Raw genomic sequence first — 23,816 nt, 5'->3', positions numbered from 1 at the left:
CCTTCCAGGGGTTTAGGAGATATAGAGCGGACACAAAATGGAAGGCTCAAACCTTTGACCTTGAGTTGTGACCTTGACCTTGAGCCGGCATGGCTGACTCGTGGGTTCTGCACATCGTCTTGATGAGGTGATCATTTGACCCAAGTTTTATAAAATTCCTTCCAGGGGTTTAGGAGATATAGAGCGGACACAAAATGGCAGGCTCAAACCTTTGACCTTGAGCTGTGACCTTGACCTTGAACCGACAAGGCTGACTCATGGGTTCTGCACATTGTCTTGATGAGGTGATCATTTGACCCAAGTTTCATGAAAATCCTTCAAGGGGTTTAGGAGATATGGACCGGACACGATTTTGTTACGGACGGAAGGATGGACGGAAGGACGGACGCTAACCATTCCTATAATCCCTCCGCCACGGCGGGGGATTAAAAATTCCCTGCATACATTGGAAATTATATAAGCAGGTCTGTAAGTTAAATTGTCTACAATTAAAGTATCTCCTAGCTTTGACCTATTCACTATATACCTGTTGTATCCAAAATCATATAACATGCAATCTTAAAAGGTTTTAACTGGTAGATATGACCTTAAACTGACCAATAAATGGGCCAAAAGTAACAATAACTTGATTTAATTAACAAAATGTCATTTTGGGTTCAATAAAAGGAGATACAAAAGTATAAATTTTATGTTCAAGTTATGGCCCATTCATTTCAATTTCCTAAATTGTATACCGGTAGGTCATAACCTTAACCCTTATCATGTTAAACATGACTGATTATGCCTTTGCGACCAGTGTAGATCATGATCAGTCTGCACATCTGCGCAGTCTGATCATGATCAGCACTGTTTGCCATTCACTCAGTATTTTTTTGGTCAGCACCCATTTTAACAGGGTTAATGGTAACTGTCCAAATTGCAAACTGAAAGATGGGTGACTTCATTATAGAAATTTAGCAGGGTAAAGGTTAATATATTTTTATATGTCAATGTAATCCTGTCACACTTATGCCAAGTTTCTTCAAAATCCCTTCAAGGATAACATAGTTACTGACCAAACATGAAATGGATTCTCTAAATATATTAAACCAAATATGACTTTGACTAAGATGCAGTAGACCTGAGTGTTGATTGTGACACACATTCCAGTTATAACTTACCTCTACCATAAGAAATAAAAAATGTGAGAACTTTCCCTATAATAGATGTTAAAAAAGTTTTAAGTCTTCTAAAAATCACTTGATGAATAACAGACTACCATCACACTGACCTTAAAACTGAGAACCTGGGTAACATGACTGTTAAGGCTCACAATTATGCCAGTTATTTCAAAATCCCTTAGGAATGAGATATGGAATTGACCCGAATCTTTTATCTCCAAGTGTGACTTTGATCTTGGAGTTATGAACTTTGGGTTTATATTCTCCAAAAGACATCATCATGTCACAGTGAAAATGTGAGTGTGACAGTTAGTGTGAAAGTGTGACAGTGATAGCGATTAACAAGCTGACATACCACAAATCATCATTTTAATGTCTGTAAATAGTTAGCATTTTCTCTATTCAACAACTTGAAATATAATCTGTATTGTTGAGCATTAAACCTGGTACAGTCTCAAGATCTCTGTTTTCTTAAAGGTTTTAAATAGATAACATTTAGCGGTCATATCCGAGTGAGCTAGACATCCAGAGATATACAGAGCTACAAGTGTAACATGGTATAATATGTAGCAGTCATATGTATTTGTAAGAGTTCAGCATACTGAGATGTTTCATGTAGCATATAACTTTACCTTTTCCTGACTGGTAAATACAAAGTTCCCAGTGAATACCAGTATCAGTTATCTCACTTTGACCTTTAAGGTAACCATGGGTAGCTAAACCATAGCGATAGTCAGCATCACACAGGTTGCCAGGGAACACAAAAGCAGTTGCATTTTTCAGTTTCTCAAATATAACTGGCTCCTGAAATTCAATTAGATCACAATTTAAAAACTTCAAAAATAAAAAACATAAGGGCATTAGGTTGCTGCTACGAAACTCTAATCTTATTTATTTCAGCAGTAAAGCTCTACCTGCTTACAATTTAATAATTTTAAAATGGTAACATAATTTAATGCAATCTATAGTAAACAAGAGCCCCACCATGTGGATGCAGAGGCTCATCTGATTTTTTTGTCTCTGTCCAAAAGGGGCCATAATTCTTGCAAAAAGCAATGCAGAGTTACAGTACTTGCTGTGCAGTGTCAGCTTTTAATGGTGAATAAATGCTCCAAGTTTTAAAGCAATAGCTTTGACCGTAAAGGAGAAATGTTGACCTAAATGCAAAACTTAACCAAGAAATCTGATATTTTCTATGTGCAAAAGGGGCCATAATTCTTGCAAAAAGCAGGATGGAGTTATGTTTCTTGCTGTACAGAGTCAGCTAATGATGGTGAACAAGTGTTGCAAGTTTTAAAGCAATAGCTTTGATAGTTTAGGAGAAAAGCTGACCTAAATATAAAACTTAACCAGGCAACGCCAACGCCGATCAAGTGATGACAATAACTCATCTTTTTAAAAAAAAAATCAGATGAGTTAAAAATGATCACTGCAGTCACTGAAGTAATTTAAACAGGCCATTGTAATAAACATAGCATTATACTGGTAACTAACAAAATGTGTATTTTCCTCATTTTGCAGTCACAAAATCAAAAGTTAGATACTTGATACACTCCCACTTGAGTGTACATCAAAATCCCATTGATCGAAATCTCCTTCACTGAAAAAAGACAGGTTGTTACAAAATCCCCTTGTGATACCCCTTTCAAAAGTGTGAAGGGGATTTTCTAACACTCCATCTTTTTTCAGTGGAGGGGATTTTGATCAAGGGGATTTTGATTATCCCCTGTTTCACTCATAACAAATTAAGTGGGCACATTACATACATCACAGAGCCTACCTGACAGTCTTGTGTTCCTTTACACCAGACCAATGTATGGGACACATCAGAGAACTTGGACAGTTTTTCCCTGACTACTATCTCAGCTGATGTCACACAATCTTTAATTGTCTTGTTGTACTGTACTATCAGTTCTGAGGGACTAAGGTCTGTCAAATACAGGTAAAGTATTATCAGATTACTAAAAGCATAATTAAATGTTGAGTAAAATTTTCTTTTCTTCTGATTTTTATGTGTTTTTGCCATTTCCATATCATTTATTATTTAATCAACTATACATAGTCTGTCTGCAATGTTTGATTCCATTAATGTTGAAAATAATGAACATAACATAATCTTTAAAACAGAAAAAAACAGATTAGAATTTTGATACAAAATAAGACTAACACACAAAAAAAAAATAATACAAATTAAGACGAACACACAAATAAAATAATAACATGTGAAAACTAATTTTCACCATACCATCCAATGCTGGGAAAATGGTAACATCTCTGTTCGAGGGAGGGGAGCCCACGCTGTTTGAAGCTTGAACAGTAACATTGAGCATACTCATTCGTGGAACATGTATATCTATCTCTGCCATGAAAGCCGGATGTTTCACTGATTTGGTCACATTGTTCAGTGACAGAATGTAACTCACGTTATCTGATGCATCATGTAAATCGCAATCCTTCATTGGCTGAAACAGTAACCAAATTTATAACATTAATGATATACTCGGCCAAAATTTCATATTTGAAAATATGAGCAATTACTAGATATAATTTACGAAAACGTAAAATTTACAAGTTTATGTGCATTAACTGTTAAATGCATTATGTTTAAAAAAGTACACAACACATTTATAATTAAACAGTATAAATATGTCTACTGGTAGTGATGATAAACTCGGACAGAAAATGAGGTTTTTTACCTGTAACTTTTTTATTTCTGCCAATTGTTATAAATGGTTGGTATCAAAATAAAGAACATGTGCAAAAAAATATCCTCTTCCCCAATAATTTTGGATAAATATTTTTAAACAGATAAATGTAAGGCCACACCAAATTGAAAAGTTGTTCATCGGATTTTTTTCTGAAAAAATTGAGGCGGCGAGCGAAAAAATTATTTAAATATTTTTTTTTGTTTCTGAGAAATCATGAGCGAGCAAAGAAATATATTTGTCTTGATTTGGCTTTCGATTGACTAATAAAAACCTTAAAATAGAATGTACAGCCCTTTACATTAAAAATAATTCACCAGGGATTGAGAAAATTTGACCTGCAGACGCACAACAAAGCGAACATGTGAAAAAAGGTAATAACATTGGCATATAGTACAGTGTAATCAAAAAATGTATGCTTTTGAAAATGCTGTTAGAAAATATGTAATATATAACAGTGCATAACATAAATCATAATAATGACATAGATATGTGACTTAATATTTACTGCTTTGAAAATGTAGCATTTTTAGCTCGACTTTTCGAAGTTTTTGATAAAGTCAAATATCTTTGTTACTATTAAATTTTTTAACTTGAAACTCAAAACAGTTATTTACTATCAAAGTCTACACCAGGAGAAACAATCCCTATAACTCTGATTGAATTTTGACAGAGTTATGCCCCTTTTTAACGTAGATTTTTTTTGTTTAAGTTTTATACAACGTCCAATAGCTCTGTTACTTTCAAAGCTTTTGGCTATTATGCCCTTTTACTAGCAAAGCTCTAATTCAGAGTCAAGGCACTAAAAAAAGTCGAGCATGCTGTCTTACGGACAGCTCTTGTTCTAACTTTAAACTTCCTTAACGGATTAAATTTGTTGAAATAAAGTCTCAATTAAGGTCTGAAATGGAGATTAACGTGCATTAACATTATTCTACTCGAGGATTGGAAAATTTGAAAATCTAAACTTGTCTGAACACAACTCATAATGTAAATTCCTTACCCCACCCACTTTCATATACAAATGCTGATCATTTGGACAGGAAAACAGAAAAAAGAACAAGAGGGCCATAATGGTCCTATATCGCTCACCTGTTATCATTGCACTTCAGAACAGGAAGGTCAAAAAATCATACTCAAGATCAATCAAAAGAATCATGAGTAAATATAGTTGAAATTTTCTTAAAGGTACAGATATTTCAAAATACACCTAATTGGAGGAACCATCCATGTTGTACCACAGAAAAGTGGTCTCGGTTTTTCCCTACGGCCAATAATCTTTAGAAGTTACTAAATAAGCTATTTATAGTTACATAAAATAAAGTAACCCCTGGGGCTGGGTCAATTTGACCTGGGGGGTCAAGATTTGAAAAAAATTTGAAGAGGTCCACTAGGCAATGCTACATGTCAAATATCTAAGCTCATCTAGTTTATTTTTAGAAAATTTTGAAGATTTTTCTATGTACAATCCAGTAACCCCATGGGGCGGGGTCAATTTGACCCCTGGGGTCATGATTTGAACAAATTTTGTAGAAGTCTACTAGGCAATGCTACATGTCAAATATCTAAGACCTAGGCCTTCTGGTTTATTTTTAGAAATTTTTGTAAAAATTTTCCTATGAAAAATCAAGTGACCCCTGGGGCGAGTCAATTTTAACCCCGGGGGACATGATTTGAACAAATTTTGCAGAGGTCTACTAGGCAATGCTACATGTGATATATCTAAGCTCTAGGCCTTCTGGTTTATTTTTAGAAACTTTTTGAAGATTTTCCTATGTAAAATCAAGTGACCCCTAGGACGGGTTCAATTTTGACTCCGGGGTCATGATTTGAATAAACTTGGTAGAGGTCCACTAGGCAATGCTTCACACCATATATCTAAGCTCTAGGGCTTCTGGTTTTTGAGAAGAAGATTTTTTAAGATTTTCCTATGTAAAATCAAGTGACCCCTGGGGCGGGGTCAATTTTAACCCGGGGTCATGATTTGAACAACTTTAGTAGAGGTCCACTAGGCAATGCTACATGTCAAATATCTAAGCTCTAGGGCCTCTGGTTTTTGAGAAGAAGATTTTTTAAGATTTTCCTATGTAAAATCAAGTGACCCCTGGGGCGGGGTCAATTTTGACACCAAATATGCTTCACACCAAATATCTAAGAGCTAGGGCGTCTGGTTTTCGAGAAGAAGATTTTTTAAGATTTTCCTATGTAAAATCAAGTGACCCCTGGGGCGGGGTCAATTTTAACCCCGGGGGTCATGATTTGAACAAATTTTGTAGAGGTCCAGTAGGCAATGCTACATGTGACATATCTAAGCTCTAGACCTTCTGGTTAATTTTTAGAAATTTTTTGAAGATTTTCCTATGTAAAATCAAGTGACCCCTGGGACGGGTTCAATTTTGACTCCGGGGTCATGATTTGAACAAACTTGGTAGAGGTCCACTAGGCAATGCTTCACACCATATATCTAAGCTCTAGGGCTTCTGGTTTTTGAGAAGAAGATTTTTTAAGATTTTCCTATGTAAAATCAAGTGACCCCTGGGGCCGGGTCAATTTTGACCCCGGGGTCATGATTTGAACAAATTTGGTAGAGGTCCACTAGGCAATGCTTCACACCAAATATCTAAGCTCTAGGGCTTCTGGTTTTTGAGAAGAAGATTTTTAAAGATTTTCATTTCGGTTGCCATGGCAACCAGAGTTCTACATGGAATTCAATTCTTTGAACAATTTTGAAAGGGGGCCACCCAAGGATCATTCCTGTGAAGTTTGGTGAAATTCTGCCCAGTGGTTTTCAAGAAGAAGATTGTTTTACAAATTGTTGACGCACGACGCACAACGCACGACGCACAACGCACGACGGACATCAAGCGGTCACAACAGCTCACCTTGTCACTTTGTGACAGGTGAGCTAAAAATGACATGCATCAATACATATTTATCCTTACCAAAATAATGTAGATTGATGTTATCAAATAAATTAGTATGTTTTTTTCATCCAATTTTCAATGAAATAAATCCGATTTTTGTAGCAACTCAATTTAGTAAGGAAGTGGCTATTCTTACGGTCCTATATGAATAGCCTCGCAGGCTATTATTACGGCTCTCCCGTAAGAATAGTGAAAAGCCCGCAGATGGTTATTCCTACGGCAGTTTTGTATTACAATACATTGTACTGAAGTCATTCAACAGATTTATTTTCAACCGATTTCGGAAATGACATGTAATCACATTTGGTCATTGTGTAACAAATAAAATGTCAGGTCAGAACTGATGCAAACATGTCAAGCTGATGTGTGACAAACGTCAAGTATAAAACTACATTAAAGGGCAATAAACATGTTTAGAGTGGTAAGAGATTTGTACTGTTGTGAAAAATATGCATGTATATACACGAAACATAGATCAATGATTCTCTGACTGGTTTAGTTGAAAACACTTGGACAATATTTTTTTAGTGTTTCAATATTAATAACGTATGTATTTACATCTACATCTGTACAACCAACAATCATTTTCCGATTTATTTAGAAGACAAATTTCAGTTAAATAAGTATTTTACACTTACGATAAATTTGTTGTATTAAAATTATTTGTTTATGTAACAAATGGAAGTAATAAAATGTGATAAAATGCGTTAAAACTAGGGGAATCACTTCCCTTTTTTTGTCTTCTCTGGATTTCCTTACCGGAAAAGTAATTCAGTACGATGTGTAACACAAAACTGCCGTAAGAATAACCACCTGCGGACATTTCATAATTCGTAGGGAGAGCTGTAGGAATAGACACATGCGGGCTTTTCACTATTCTTAGGGAAGAGCCGTAAGAATAGCCTGCGAGGCTATTCCTACGGAACCGTAAGAATAGCCACTTCCATTTGGTAATCATCTGAAGAAAATGGTGTAACTGCATAAAGGGGAAATAACTTTAATGCAACTAAATATTATGATATATTATATAGACGATGTGTGCGTAGTATGTATTTATTATGATTAAAGTCCATTTTAGAACAATCTGGGACTGGAATTATAAGCATTTGTACACTTTTACGTCCGTAAAAAGTAGTGCACCATCAAATTTTGGCTTGACTTTTTTCAATGGGGCGAGCGCAAGACAAAAACAAACAAAAAATCATTTTTTTTTGTGTTTCTGAAAATATACGAGCGGCAAATCTGATGAACAACTTTTTAATTTGGTGAGGCCTAAGTCATTTATTTATACAGAATATTTACCAGTTTTGTTTTTATTTACACCAGTTGGTGTTGTATAAGTGATTGCTATTAGACAGGGTGTTCAATTATATAAATAACCGACAGAAATTGAATAGTCTGAAGGTGGTCGACTTTATCATCTGTCCGAGTTTATCATCAGTACCAGTACCAAAAAAACTGGAAGATTTTTTTACAACTGACTGTTACTGCACGACATCTAATTATGAAAGCAGCTCCACATACACTTTAAATCCATATATGTAGTAAAGTTACATTTCATGAGGGTTTCTATCATTTGAAGTCAATAATTAAAGATGAAATATTTTAGTGAATGATAGGCAATGAATATCTTTACAGAAACTATTGTTGTGGTTCTTTCTGCCTCAGTTAAGAAGCATAAATTTTGTTTTCTGTCAATATCTAAGCCCAATTTTGTTCAAAATTCCTGAACAAAAAGTTGTTTCTAGATGCCTAAAAACTGCTTTACAAGCATCTCCTAATTCCATGTCTATGCTATCATGAAATCAAACTAGCTAGAATGCAACTCCCAATAAATATAATTTTTTTAACAACTGATAAAAATTCACTATTAATGGCTGTCAGTGTCATCCTGCTGCTTATTGGTTTAAATCAAACAGTTAACCCTGGAATATTTTGTTACCATCTGAAGTCTTTAACTTGATATGACCCCCGTTTTCATAAAACCTTTAAAATCCTCCACAGTTGCTACACAATAGAGACATACCACTTCGCAGAGATTGACAGTGGGAACAGAGAGATCAAGAACAACAACTCTGTGAGAAATAGTGTCAGAGAAGCAGAACATTTCGATCTAAAGCTCAAACAATTATTCATACTGATGTATTAAATACAGCATGACTATCAGTAATTACTGTAACAGATATGATCATGAAAATACATTCCAAAACTACTTACAGTCCAGTACAGATGTAGAGAACACAACAGCACATTCCAAAACTACTGACAGTCCAGTACAGATGTAGAGAACACAACAACATATTCCAAAACTATTGACAGTCCAGAACACATGTAGAGAACACTACACATTCCAAAACCACTAACAGTCCAGTACACATGTAGAGAACACAACAACACATTCCAAAACTACTGACAGTCCAGTACAGATGTACAGAACACAACAACACATTCCAAAACAACTGACAATCCAGTACAGATGTACAGAACACAACATCACATTCCAAAACAACTGATAGTCCTGTACAGATGTAGAGAACACTACACATTCCAAAACTACTAACAGTTCAGTACAGATGTAGAGAACACAACACATTCCAAAACTACTGACTGTCCAGTACAGATGTACAGAACACAACAGCACATTCCAAAACTACTGATAGTCCAGTACAGACGTAGAGAACACTACACATTCCAAAACTACTAACAGTCCAGTACAGATGTAGAGAACACAGCAACACATTCCAAAACTACTAACATTCCCAGATGTAGAGAACACAACAACCAACACATTCTAAAACTACTGATAGTCCAGTACAGAGACGGAGAACACAACAACACATTAAACAAGAGGACCACGATGGTCCTGAATCGCTCACCTCTTCCCACATGATCCAGTTTTGAGTATGACGTCATATTTTCTATTATCTGACATAGTGACCTAGTTTTGGAGCTCATGTGACCCAGTTTTGAACTTGACCTAGATATTATCAAGATAAAAATTCTGACCAATTTTCATGAAGATCCATTGAAAAATATGGTCTCTAGAGAGGTCACAAGGTTTTTCTATTATTTGACCTATTGACCTAGTTTTTTGAGGCACGTGACCCAGTTTCAAACTTAACCTAGATATCATCAAGGTGAACATTCTGACCAATTTTCATAAAGATCCATTCAAGGGTATGGCCTCTAGAGAGGTCACAAGGTTTTTCTATTTCAAGACCTACTGACCTAGATTTTGATCGCAGTTGACCCAGTTTCAAACTTGACCTAGATATCATCAAGATAAACATTCAGACCAATTTTCATATAGATGCCATGAAAAATATGGCCTCTAGAGAGGTCACAAGGCTTTTTCATTATTTGACGTACTGACCTACTTTTTGACGGCACGTGACCCACTTTCGAACTTGACCTAGATATCATCAAGATGAACATTCTGACCAATTTTTATGAAGATCCATTGAAAAATATGGCCTTTAGAGAGGTCACAAGGTTTTTCTATTATTTGACCTACTGACCTGATTTTTGATGGTACGTGACCCACTTTCAAACTTGACCTAGATATCATCAAGGTGAACATTCTGACCATTGTTCATGAAGATTTCATGAAATATATGGCCTCTAGAGAGGTCACAAGGTTTTTCTACTTTTAGACCTACTGACCTAGTTTTTGACCGCATGTGACCCAGTTTATCATCAGATATCATCAAGGTGAACATTCTGACCAATTTTCATGAAGATCCATTGAAAATTATGGCCTCTAAGAGAGGTCACAAGGTTTTTCTATTTTTAGACCTACTGACCTAGTTTTTGATGGCACGTGACCCAGTTTCGAACTTGACCTAGATATCATCAAGGTGAACATTCTGACTAACTTTCATAAAGATCCAATGAAAAATGTGACCTCTAGAGTGGTCACAAGCAAAAGTTTACGGACGGACGCACGGACGGACGGACGACAGACACCGCGCAATCACAAAAGCTCACCTTGTCACTTTGTGACAGGTGAGCTAAAAAAAAACTGACAGTCCAGTACACATGTACAGAATACAACAACGCATTCCAAAACTACTGATAGTCCACTACAAATGTAGAGAACACAACACATTCCAAAACTACTGATAGTCCAGTACAGATGTAGAGAACACAACAACACATTCAAAAACTACTGATAGTCCAGTACAGATGTAGAGAACACTACACATTCCAAAACTACTAACAGTCCAGTACACATGTAGAGAACACAACACATTCCAAGACTACTAACAGTCCAGTACAGATGTAGAGAACACAACACATTCCAAAACTACTGACTGTCCAGTACAGATGTACAGAACACAACAGCACATTCCAAAACTACTGATAGTCCAGTACAGACGTAGAGAACACTACACATTCCAAAACTACTAACAGTCCAGTACAGATGTAGAGAACACAGCAACACTTTCCAAAACTACTAACAGTCCCAGATGTAGAGTACACAAGAACCAACATATTCTAAAACTACTGATAGTCCAGTACAGAGACGGAGAACACAACGACACATTAAACAAGAGGACCATGATGGTCCTGAATCGCTCACCTATCCCCACATGACCCAGTTTTTAACTGAGTATGACCTAGTTATTTCTATTATTTGACATAGTGACCTAGTTTTTGAGCACATGTGACCTAGATATCATCAAGATAAAAAATTCTGACCAATTTTCATGAAGATCCATTGAAAAATATGGCCTCTAGAGAGGTCACAAGGTTTTTCTATTATTTGACCTAATGGCCTAGTTTTTGAAGGCACGTGACCCACTTTTAAATCTGACCTAGATATCATCAAGGTGAACATTCTCACCAATTTTCATGAAGATCTCGTGAAAAATATGGCCTCTAGAGAGGTCACAAGGTTTTTCTATTTTTTGACCTACTGACCTAGTTTTTGACCGCACATGACCCAGTTAAAACCTGACCTAGATATCATCAAGCTGAACATTCTCACCAATTTTCATGAAGATCCGTTGAGAAATATGGCCTCTAGAGAGGTCACAAGGTTTTTTCTATTTTTAGACCTACTGACCTAGTTTTTAACCCCACGTGACCCAGTTTCGAACTTGACTTAGATATCATCAAGGTGAACATTCTGACCAATAATCATGAAGATCTCATGAAAAATATGGCCTCTAGAGAGGTTACAAGGTTTTTCTATTTTTAGATCTACTGACCTAGTTTTTAACCCCACGTGACCCAGTTTCGAACTTGACCTAGATATCTTCAAGTTAAACACTCTGACCAATTTTCATGAAGATCCATTGAAAAATATCGCCTCTAGAGAGGGAAAACCTTCTGACCAATTTTCATGAAGATCCATTGAGAAATATGGCCTCTAGAGAGGTCACAATGTTTTTCTATTTTTAGATCTACTGACCTAGTATTTGACCCCACATGACCCAGTTTCGAACTTGACCTAGATATCATCAAGATGAACATTCTGACCAATATTCATGAAGATCTAATGAAAAATATGGCCTCTAGAGAGGTCACAAGGTTTTTCTATTTTTAGATCTACTGACCTAGTTTTTAACCCCACGTGACCCAGTTTCAAACTTGACCTAGATATCATCAAGGTGAACATTCTGACCAATTTTCATGAAGATCCATTGAGAAATATGGCCTCTAGAGAGGTCACAAGGTTTTTCTATTTTTAGACCTAATGACCTAGTTTTTGACCCTACGTGACCCAGTTTCGAACTTGACCTAGATATCATCAAGGTAAACATTCTGACCAATATTCATGAAGATCTCATGAAAAATATGGCCTCTAAAGAGGTCACAAGGTTTTTCTATTTTTAGACCTTCTGACCTAGTTTTTGAACCCACGTAACCCAGTTTCGAACTTGACCTAGATATCATCAAGGTGAACATTCTGACCAATTTTCATGAAGATCTTATGAAATATATGGCCTTTAGAGAGGTCACAAGGTTTTTCTATTTTTAGACCTACTGACCTAGTTTTTGATGGCACATGACCCAGTTTCGAACTTGACCTAGATATCACCAAGATGAACATTCTGACCAACTTTCATAAAGATCCCATGAAAAATGTGACCTCTAGAGTGGTCACAAGCAAAAGTTTACGGACGCACGGACGGACGACGGACGACGGACACCGCGCCATCACAAAAGCTCACCTTGTCACTTTGTGACAGGTGAGCTAAAAAATCAACTGACAGTCCAGTACACATGTACAGAACACAACAACACATTCCAAAACTACTGATAGTCCAGTACAAATGTAGAGAACACAACACATTCCAAAACTACTGATAGTCCAGTACAGATGTAGAGAACACAACAACACATTAAAACAAGAGGACCATGATGGTCCTGAATCGCTCACCTCTTCCCACATGACCCACTTTTGAGTATGACGTCGTTTTTTCTATTATTAGACATAGTGACCTAGTTTTTGAGCTCATGTGACCCAGTTTTGAACTTGACCTAGATATTATCAAGATAAAAATTCTGACCAATTTTCATGAAGATCCATTGAAAAATATGGTCTCTAGAGAGGTCACAAGGTTTTTCTATTATTTGACCTATTGACCTAGTTTTCGAAGGTACGTGACCCTGTTTTGAACCTTACATAGATATCATCAAGGTGAACATTCTCACTAATTTTCATGAAGATCTCATGAAAAATATGGCCTCTAGAGAGGTCACAAGGTTTTTCTATTTTTATACCTACTGGCCTAGTTTTTGACCGCACGTGACCCAGTTTCGAAACTGACCTAGATATCATCAAGGTGAATATTCAGATCAATTTTCATGAAGATCCATTGAAAAATATGGCCTCTAGAGAGGTCAAAAGATTTTAATAATTTCAGACCTACTGACCTAGTTTTTGATAGCAGTTGACCCAGTTTCAAACTTGACCTAGATATCATCAAGATGAACATTCAGACCAACTTTCATACAGATCCCATGAAAAGTATGGCCTCTAGAGAGGTCACAAGGTTTTTTTATTATTTGACCTACTGACCTAGTTTTTTAAGGCACATGACCCAGTTTCAAACCTGACCTAGATATCATCAAGGTGAACATTCTGACCAATTTTTATGGAGATCCATTCACAAGTATGGCCTCTAGAGAGGTCACAAGGTTTTTCTATTTTTAGACCTACTGACCTAGTTTTTGACCGCACATGACCCTGTTTCGAACTTGACCTAGATATCATCAAGATGAACATTCAGACCAATTTTCATACAGATCCCATGAAAAATATGGCCTTTAGAGAGGTCACAAGGTTTTTCTATTATTTGACCTACTGACCTAGTTTTTGATGGCACGTGACCCACTTTCGAACTTGACCTAGATATCATCAAGATGAACATTCTGACCAAATTTCATACAGATCCCATGAAAAATATGGCCTCTAGAGAGGTCACAAGGTTTTTCTATTATTTGACCTACTGACCTAGTTTTTGATGGCACGTGACCCACTTTCAAACTTGACCTAGATATCATCAAGATGAACATTCTGACCAATTTTCATGAAGATCTCATGAAATATATGGCCTCTAGAGAGGTCACAAGGTTTTTCTATTTTTAGCCCTACTGACCTAGTTTTTGACCGCACGTGACCCAGTTTCGATCTTGACCTAGATATCATCAAGATGAACATTCTGACCAACTTTCATACAGATACCATGAAAAATATGGCCTTTAGAGAGGTCACAAGGTTTTTCTATTATTTGACCTACTGACCTAGTTTTTGATGGAACGTGACCCAGTTTCGAACTTGACCTAGATATCATCAAGGTGAACATTCTGACCAATTTTCATGAAGATCTTGTGAAATATATGGCCTCTAGAGAGGTCACAAGGTTTTTCTATTTTTAGACCTACTGACCTAGTTTTTGATGGAACGTGACCCAGTTTCGAACTTGACCTAGATATCATCAAGGTGAACATTCTGACCAATTTTCATGAAGATCTTGTGAAATATATGGCCTCTAGAGAGGTCACAAGGTTTTTCTATTTTTAGACCTACTGACCTAGTTTTTGATGGCACGTGACCCAGTTTCGAACTTGACCTAGATATCATCAAGTGAACATTCTGACCAACTTTCATAAGATCCCATGAAAAATGTGACCTCTAGAGTGGTCACAAGCAAAAGTTTACGGACGGACGGACGGACGGACGCACGGATGGACGACGGACACCGCACGATCACAAAAGCTCACCTTGTCACTTTGTGACAGGTGAGCTAACAAGAGGACCATGATGGTCCTGAATCGCTCACCTCTTCCCACATGACCCAGTTTTGAGTATGACGTTGTTTTTTCTATTATTTGACATAGTGACCTAGTTTTTGAGCTCATGTGACCCAGTTTTGAACCTGACCTAGATATTATCAAGATAAGAATTTTGACCAATTTTCATGAAGATCCATTGAAAAATATGATCTCTAGAGAAGTCACAAGGTTTTTTTATTATCTGACCTATTGACCTAGTCTTCGAAGGTACGTGACCCTGTTTTGAATTTTAACTAGATATCATCAAAGTGAACATTCTCACTAATTTTCATGAAAATCTCATGAAAAATATGGCCTCTAAAGAGGTCACAAGGTTTTTCTATTTTTATACCTACTGGCCTAGTTTTTGACCGCACTTGACTCAGTTTCGAAACTGACTTAGATATCATCAAGGTGAACATTCAGATCAATTTTTATGAAGATCCATTGAAAAATATGGCCTCTAGAGAGGTCAAAAGATTTTAATAATTTTAGACCTACTGACCTAGTTTTTGACCGCAGTTGACCCAGTTTCAAACTTGACCTAGATATCATCAAGATGAACATTCAGACCAACTTTCATACAGATCCCATGAAAAGTATGGCCTCTAGAGAGGTCACAAGGTTTTTTTTTTATTATTTGACCTACTGACCTAGTTTTTTAAGGCACGTGACCCAGTTTCAAACTTGACCTGGATATCATCCAGGTGAACATTCTGACCAATTTTTATGGAGATCCATTCACAAGTATGGCCTCTAGAGAGGTCACAAGGTTTTTCTATTTTTAGACCTACTGACCTAGTTTTTTAAGGCACGTGACCCAGTTTCAAACTTGACCTGGAAACATCAAGATGAACATTCAGACCAACTTTTATACAGATCCATGAAAAAATATGGCCTTTAGAGAGGTCACAAGGTTTTTCTATTATTTGACCTACTGACCTAGTTTTTGATAGCACGTGATCCACTTTCAACTTGACCTAGATATCATCAAGATGAACATTCAGACCAACTTTCATACAGATCCCATGAAAAATATGGCCTAGAGAGGTCACAAGGTTTTTCTATTATTTGACCTATTGACTAGTTTTTGATGGCATGTGACCCATTTTTGAACTTGACCTAGATATCATCAGGGTTAACATTCTGACCAATTTTCATAAAGATCTCTTGAAATATATGGCCTCTAGAGAGGTTGCAAGGTTTCTCTATTTTTAGACCTACTGACCTAGTTTTTGACCGCAAGTGCCCCAGTTTCAAACTTGACCTAGATATCATAAAGATGAACATTCAGACCAACTTTCATACAGATCCCATGAAAAATATGGCCTTTAGAGAGGTCACAAGGTTTTTCTATTATTTGACCTACTGACCTAGTTTTTGATGGCACGTGACCCAGTTTCGAACTTGACCTAGATATCATCAAGGTGAACATTCTGACTAACTTTCATGAGGATCTTGTGAAATATATGGCCTCTAGAAAGGTCACAAGGTTTTTCTATTTTTAGACCTACTGACCTAGTTTCTGAAGGCACGTGACCCAGTTTTGAACTTGACCTAGATATCATCAATATGAACATTCTGACCACCTTTCATAAAGATCCCATGAAAAATGTGACCTCTAGAGTGGTCACAAGCAAAAGTTTACGGACGGACGCACGCACGGACGGACGACGGACACCGCGCGATCACAAAAGCTCACAAAGTTTCATGAAGATACAGTCATAAATGTGGCCTCTAGAATGTTAACAAGCTTTTCCTTTGATTTGAACTAGTGGCCTAGTTTTTGACCCAACCTGACCCAGATTTGAACTTGACCTATAGATAATCAAGATTAACATATAGACCAAGTTTCATTAAGATATGGTCATAAATGTGGCCTCTACAGTGTAAACTAGCTTTTCCTTTGATTTGACCTGGTGACCTAGTTTTTGATCCAACATAACCCAGATTCAAACTGGAACTTGAGATCATTAAGATTAACATTCTGACCAAGTTTCATGCAGATATTGTAATAAATGTGGCCTCTACAGTGTTAACAAGCTTTTCCTTTGACTTGACCTAGTGACCTAGTTTTTGACCCCACCTGACCCAGATTTGAACTTGACTTATAGATAATCAAGATTAACATTCTGACCAAGTTTCAGGAAGATACAGTCATAAATCTGGCCTTTACAGTGTTAACAAGCTTTTCCTTTGATTTGACGTGGTGACCTAGTTTTTGACCCCGGTTGACCCAATATCAAATTCATCCAAGATTTTATAGGGTAACATTCTGACCAAGTTTCATTCAGTTTGGGCCAAAATTGTGACCTCTAGAGTGTTAACAGTCAAATTGTTGACGACGACGGACGGAGGACACAGGGCGATCACAAAAGCTCACCTTTGAGCACTTCGTGCTCAGGTGAGCTAAAAACAACTGACAGTCCAGTACACATGTACAGAACACAACAACACATTCCAAAACTAGTGATAGTCCAGTATAGATGTAGAGAACACAACACATTCCAAAACTACTAACAGTCCAGTACAGATGTAGAGAACACAACAACACATTCCAAAACTACTAACAGTCCCAGATGAAGAGAACACAACACATTCCAAAACTACTGACAGTCCCAGATGTAGAGAACACAACAACACATTCCAAAACTACTGATATTCCAGTACAGATGTAGAGAACACAACAACACATTTCAATACTACTGACAGTCCAGTACAGATGAAGAGAACATAACAACACATTTCAAAACTACTGATAGTCCAGTACAGATGTAGAGAACACAACACATTCCAAAATTACTTACAGTCCAGTACAGATGTAGGGAATTCCAAAACTACTGACAGTCCAGTACAGATGTACAGGACACAACAGCACATTCCAAAACTACTGATAGTCCAGTACAGATGTAGAGAACACAACATGACAGTCCAGTACAGATGCAGAAAATGCAACAACATATTCCAAAACTACTTACAGTCCAGTACAGATGTAGAGAACACAACAGCACATTCCAAAACTACTGACAGTCCAGTACAGATGTAGAGAACACAAAAGCACATTCCAAAACTACTTACAGGCCAGTACAGATGTAGAGAACACGACAATACATTTCAAAAGTAATCAGAGTCCAGTAAAAACACAGAGAACACAACAATACCTTTCAAAACTACTCACAGTCCAGTATGGGAACAGAAAACACAACAAGAGGGCCATGATGGCCCTATATCGCTCACCTGAGTCGAGTTGCTTGCTTGCACAAGTTTAAGTTTTGCACTTAAGCTTTAATTTAAAAACAAAAAAATTAGGAGAGCTGGTCAAGGTAAAAATTATGCAAGATTACATTTGAAATCTGTAAAAAAATATTACAGGTGGTCCAAATCTTTTTGCTGTAGCTTAAAAACAAGAAAGTAGGTCAGTAGGTCACATTCTTGGTCACTGAAAGTCAGTTTTAAGATCCGTGTGCAAAACTGTACATGTAATCCAAATTCAAGGCTGTATCTTAAAAAAACAAGAAAGTAGGTCGGTAGGTCACATTTATGGTGCAAAACTGTACAATCATCATGTCATCCAAATTTCAAAGCTGTATCTTAAGAAACAAGAAAGTAGGGCCTAAAATATCAAATTTTGGCCCTTTAAGGGGCCATAACTCTGGAAACCATGATGGGATCTGGCCAATTTTCGAAAGGAACAAGATATTATGCCAATACAAGTTGAGTGCAAGTTTAATAAAAGTTGATTGCAAAATGTGGTCTCTATCGTGTTCACAAGCCAAAAGTAGCAAATTCTGGCCATTTAAGGGGCCATAACTCTGGAACCCATAATGGGATCGGGCCAGTTTTCGAAAAGAACCGAGATATTATGCCAATACAATTTGTGTGCAAGTTTGATTAAGATTGCTTCTAAAATGTGGTCTCTATCATGTTCACAAGAAATTGTGGATGGACGACTGACGGGCGATCACACAAAGCTCACCCTGTCACTATGTGACAGGTGAGCTAAAAATATAATCCAAACTATTCACAGTCCAGAACGGACACAGAGAACATGACAACATGTTTCAAATCTACAGTCCAGTATAAACAAAACACAAAAATACCTTCCAAAACTACTTACAGTCCAGTACAGAGACAGAGAATCAGCAGATATCTCATACAGTCCAGGTGTTGTCACAGGATTTACATCCAGCACTGAAATGTCAAATATAGGGTTTGTATTGACAGTAGATGATAGTAGATTGGCAAGGTTCAACATCTGAGATCTGAACATTCAACCATGACTGCTTTCATATCAAACTAAATAATGATAGGTTTTTCAACATTGTTTGAGCAATAGATTGATATATTTGGATAATCACTTATTCATAAAACATAATAAGAGACTGGGTGTTAGTCTGAATATAAATTTATTGTTCTGTATAGTAAAACATTTTATTTTATGTTTTCCAGTGAATTATGGAGTTTTTTCAGTGAAATAAAAGTGATAATCCACAGTTTTGAAACAGTAGATTATCATTTTTATTTTTCACTGTTTTTGCCGAACTAATTCCGGTCCTCCGTCGCGATTGAAGTCAAATTGTATACCGAGCGTTATGAATACCAGGGACCAAAATGACGATGATGTCGTAAAAATGATGTCATTTTTGTTATGCTTTCTGCTGACCTTTCCCGCGATTTTCGACATTTATAAATTATGCAACAAAAATAGAGTTTTACACATGAAATAAAAAGAAAATTTGTTTGTGTGATTGAAGTATCAATTTTATTTCACCCGTAAGCACCAAAAACAAGTCATTTTCACTCGAGACTATGCCACTCGTGAAAATATCAGTTTTTGATGCTCACTTGTGAAATCAAATTGATATTTCACTGAAACAAACAAATATCCTATATAACTTTTCCTTTCATTCTGTGTTTACCCAGTCTCTATATTCTAGGAGATCTGAGTGATACTGAAGACAGAACGGTTCCTACAGTGAGACTGCTGCTGAGTTCCATGAACTGGAATTTGTAATAATGTCACATCATTCAGTATGGAATAAACTGTTATCATACAGGGAACTACAATGATGGTAATCTTGTGCATGCAGAGGAGAAATACAGAATAACAAAGTTTATCCACAGATTTACATTGCTTGAAACAGATATTATTTAATAGTCTGTCACTAAATGACTTTAAACTCAGGTGCACACTTAATACATCATGTCATATCAATAAGTTAAATTTATGCAAAATCAAGGTGTAAGTCCGTTACTACTGTGTTACAATTCAGATGTTATAAATCAATTCAACACTAATCCTAGTATAACTGCCCAAAACTATCCAACTGAGATTTTCACAGACAAGTTTGTGGGATGCATGTTTAACATAAGATATTAATTCTAGTAACATAAAAAGACAAACCATCTTTGTCCGTTCGCACTTTAACTACTTCTGGCTTGCTCCAGTAACCACGCTCGATGTATGTTCCACTGTCTTCAATTACTCGACCTTTGACACTGAATGTGTACAAGGTATATGGCACCAGATCACATATTACAACACTGTCATTGAATTTCTTCTTGTAATAGTAAACTCTTTTCTCCTGCAATACAACAATACTGTCCAATCATTCATTTTCAATGGACACTGATTTTCGAGGATTTCACTGTTGAGTCAACCCATGAAATTTAATTCCACTGAAACAGTAAAATTTCTATTAATTTAAGTTCAAAGGTCAACATTCACAAAATGATATCCACATGAAACTGTCACTTAGGCCAAAACCATGGAATTTCATGCCCATAAAATAAAATGATTTTGCAGTAAGTGAATTCTGTAACATGGGGAAAAAAACTTTGTAAAATATCACATCAACATTCCAACTCACCAGTTCTGGAGAGCAAGTTGATCTGTAGGTCACAATAAACACGTAGGATCTGGTTGGACTTGATGGTTTCCATTGAAGCTCTACACATCGGTTTTGCAATGGTTTCCCCTTCAGTTCAGTCACAGGCCCTGGTTCAACTAAAAGCATAAATAAAACATACACATTTATTCACACATGTGACTTGCGTATATATATGTAGGAGTAAAAACTGAACATTTTATGGTTGTTGAGTAACAGCAATAAAATGTTGCATCTTAATTTTTTCCTTAGATTTTTCTAGTGGGAATGGCAAGAAATACCTTCACTTGAAAATGTTAGAGCAATTTCAGAAACAAAAGAAGGGTACTAAATTATTATTTAAAAGCTGGGAACAAATGCTGTCTACATAAACTGCTATCATAATATAAATTATTTCCTTAAAATAATTTTATTTATTTATTGAGAAATAAGGTTTTTCCGTTGCTAAGGAATCGGGATTAATTTGCTTTTATCCCCGAGTTAAACTGGTTCCCGTCTTATCAATGCAGAACTGTTGTGTATGTGTAGTGAGCCGAGAACATGGCTTGCTGTTCGATATAAAAGCAAAAATCCCGTGCAAAATCTTCACTGTATTTCTACACGTTGTTCAGTAAGTTTAACTTACACTGTTCTACACGTCGTCAATACACCGCAATTAGAAAGGTCTTTGAGATGCCACGTGAAAGGGTTAGGCACAGACAGCGAGGCCGGGAGAGGAACGATGGTGTTCAAAGGCAGAATGCCAGAGCGAATCGCCATGATGACCAGCAACAGGAAAACCGCCCAAGGACGAGGGGTCAGAAACATCAGGTGGATGAAATGGCTAGAGACGAGGTTCAGAACCCACAACCACACGACCTTGAGACAGGGGCAGACGAATTAGAGACAGGGGGAAACAGGACTCTACAGGATGATGCCGGTGGGTGCAATATAATGTTATGATTTTGAAACTGTTCTGCATGGTTCTGGTATTTTACAAAATAATGTAGTTGATACAACGAATCAAAGTAGAATTCAGTGGGGTGTGGTGAGGTAAACGTCAGGGCAATTCTAGTAGTTCATCTATATGGCGTTGAGTCTATTATCAAACCAAACAGGTCACAGCTCATGGCAAAATGCACAAAACGTTACTTCTATTCATCTAGCCAATGACGATTTGGCGGCACATGTGCCTTCACCTCTTAAACAACAAATATGTAAAGGCGAATATATAAATTTGACGTTATTGCTGAAAGGGGTGGTCGAGCTGTCAAGTTTTTGTACAGGGGGCCTTCTGAAGTTGTCTGCTGACGGTCACATCGAATCCGCTCAAAAAGAGTGTAAGGACAAGATTAATTCTATAGAACAGTGGACGAACGCGTTCATTATTTACACGTCAATTTATTTACTGAATCATAGTGATAAAATTCATGAGATGCTCCATTACATGTACAATATTAGGGAGTGCGCTATGCGCCAGGGAGGTTTTGCATGGCGTGTGTATGACGAGCAGTTTCGGTTACGTCAGGCAATATCGCCCGCATCCTGGTCACAAATCAATAATGATCTGTGGTGGCGATGTATGCAGGTTAACGACACGCCGAAAACGGTTCAAGCGAACACACGTCGTTACACGTGCAATGACTTCAATAGCAGCAATTGTATTTGGCCAAATTGCAAATTTTCTCATGTATGTAACACATGCTTCGCTCCACATCCAGAGGTGTCTTGTAATCAGTACAACTCTTCAGTGAAGTACCAGAACCCCAGTCCCGGGGTAATTTTCAAAGTAGGGCATTTCAATAATCCAGCAAATTCACCGGTCAATGTAGAAGCTTTGAAACGCTACGCTCACAATTATGATAAAGAAGAGGCTGATTTTTTAATTCGTGGTTTCACTCAAGGTTTTCCAATTCAGTAAACGGGCCCTAGGTTACCACGTGATTCAAAAAATTTACGCTCTACCTCTCTGAACCCGGATATAATTAAATCTCAGATAAATAAGGAAGTAGAAAAGGGTAGAGTAGCTGGTCGTTTTCAGAGCGCCCGCTTCCCAATTTGATAGTTTCCCCGGTTGGTTTAGTTCCTAAACAAACGCCGGGCGAATTTCGTATGATACATCACCTGAGTTACCCGGAGAATAAGTCTGTCAATAGTTATATCGACCCAGCAGTTTGTTCTGTCAAATACACCAGTTTCGATGAAGCTGTTAAATTAGTTCAAGATCTAGGTCAAGGCTGCAAATTGTTCAAATCTGACATCAAAAGCGCATATCGTTTGATACCAATACAGCCATCGGATTTTGAACTATTAGGTTTCTGTTATAATGAAAAGTTTTATTTCGATAAAGCACTCCCTTTTGGGGCCTCGATAAGTTGCATAACATTTGAAAGATTTGCTAGATTTTTAGAATTCTGCGATAAATCAAATCTGAAATCGGACAAATTAAAACATTATCTTGATGACTTCACTGGAGGCGGTTCTACAACAAAATCTTGTACAGAGGCTTTAAAGATATTTAAGGATACAATGTCGGAATTAGGCGTACCATTGGCAGACGAGAAAACAGAAGGCCCGACCGAGATTCTTGTATTTTTGGGTTTAGAACTTGATTCTATTCAGATGGTGGTCCGAATTCCGCTTGCTAAAATTCAGGAAGTAATTAAAAAAAATAGAGGAAATTCTGTCTCATGAAAAAACAACTTATAAAAAAATGCAATCCTTGATTGGTTCATTGAATTTTTGCTGTAGGGCTATTGCTGTGGGTAGACCATTTTGTCGTTGCTTAATTGACTCAGTCTGCGGGCTTACCAAGCCTTATTACCACATAAGGGTTAAGAAGGAAATTTGTTTAGATTTAAGAATGTGGTTAGG

At 36.9% G+C, this 23,816-nt stretch overlaps 1 protein-coding gene across 1 annotated transcript in view; it reads right to left on the bottom strand.

The window, feature by feature from the left end:
- Positions 1 to 21,107, bottom strand: part of LOC123525161 (leukemia inhibitory factor receptor-like) — a 54,401-nt gene extending 33,294 nt beyond the window's left edge. Inside the window, exons 1-6 of the mRNA XM_053538127.1 lie at positions 20,946 to 21,107; positions 20,480 to 20,660; positions 19,193 to 19,266; positions 3,406 to 3,622; positions 2,941 to 3,089; positions 1,793 to 1,964 (exon numbers count right to left, since the gene is read on the bottom strand). Of these exons, the coding sequence (XP_053394102.1) occupies positions 1,793 to 1,964; positions 2,941 to 3,089; positions 3,406 to 3,622; positions 19,193 to 19,266; positions 20,480 to 20,660; positions 20,946 to 21,092 (940 nt within the window). The 5' untranslated portion in view covers positions 21,093 to 21,107. The remainder of the gene's footprint in view (positions 1 to 1,792; positions 1,965 to 2,940; positions 3,090 to 3,405; positions 3,623 to 19,192; positions 19,267 to 20,479; positions 20,661 to 20,945) is intronic.
- Positions 21,108 to 23,816: the final 2,709 nt, after the last annotated feature.

The sequence above is a fragment of the Mercenaria mercenaria genome, chromosome 3 (assembly GCF_021730395.1).
Source record: "Mercenaria mercenaria strain notata chromosome 3, MADL_Memer_1, whole genome shotgun sequence".
In the NCBI taxonomy this organism is placed as follows: Eukaryota; Metazoa; Mollusca; class Bivalvia; order Venerida; family Veneridae; genus Mercenaria; species Mercenaria mercenaria.
Note: the sequence above shows the minus strand (reverse complement) of the source record. Positions and strands in the feature narration are given on the sequence as shown.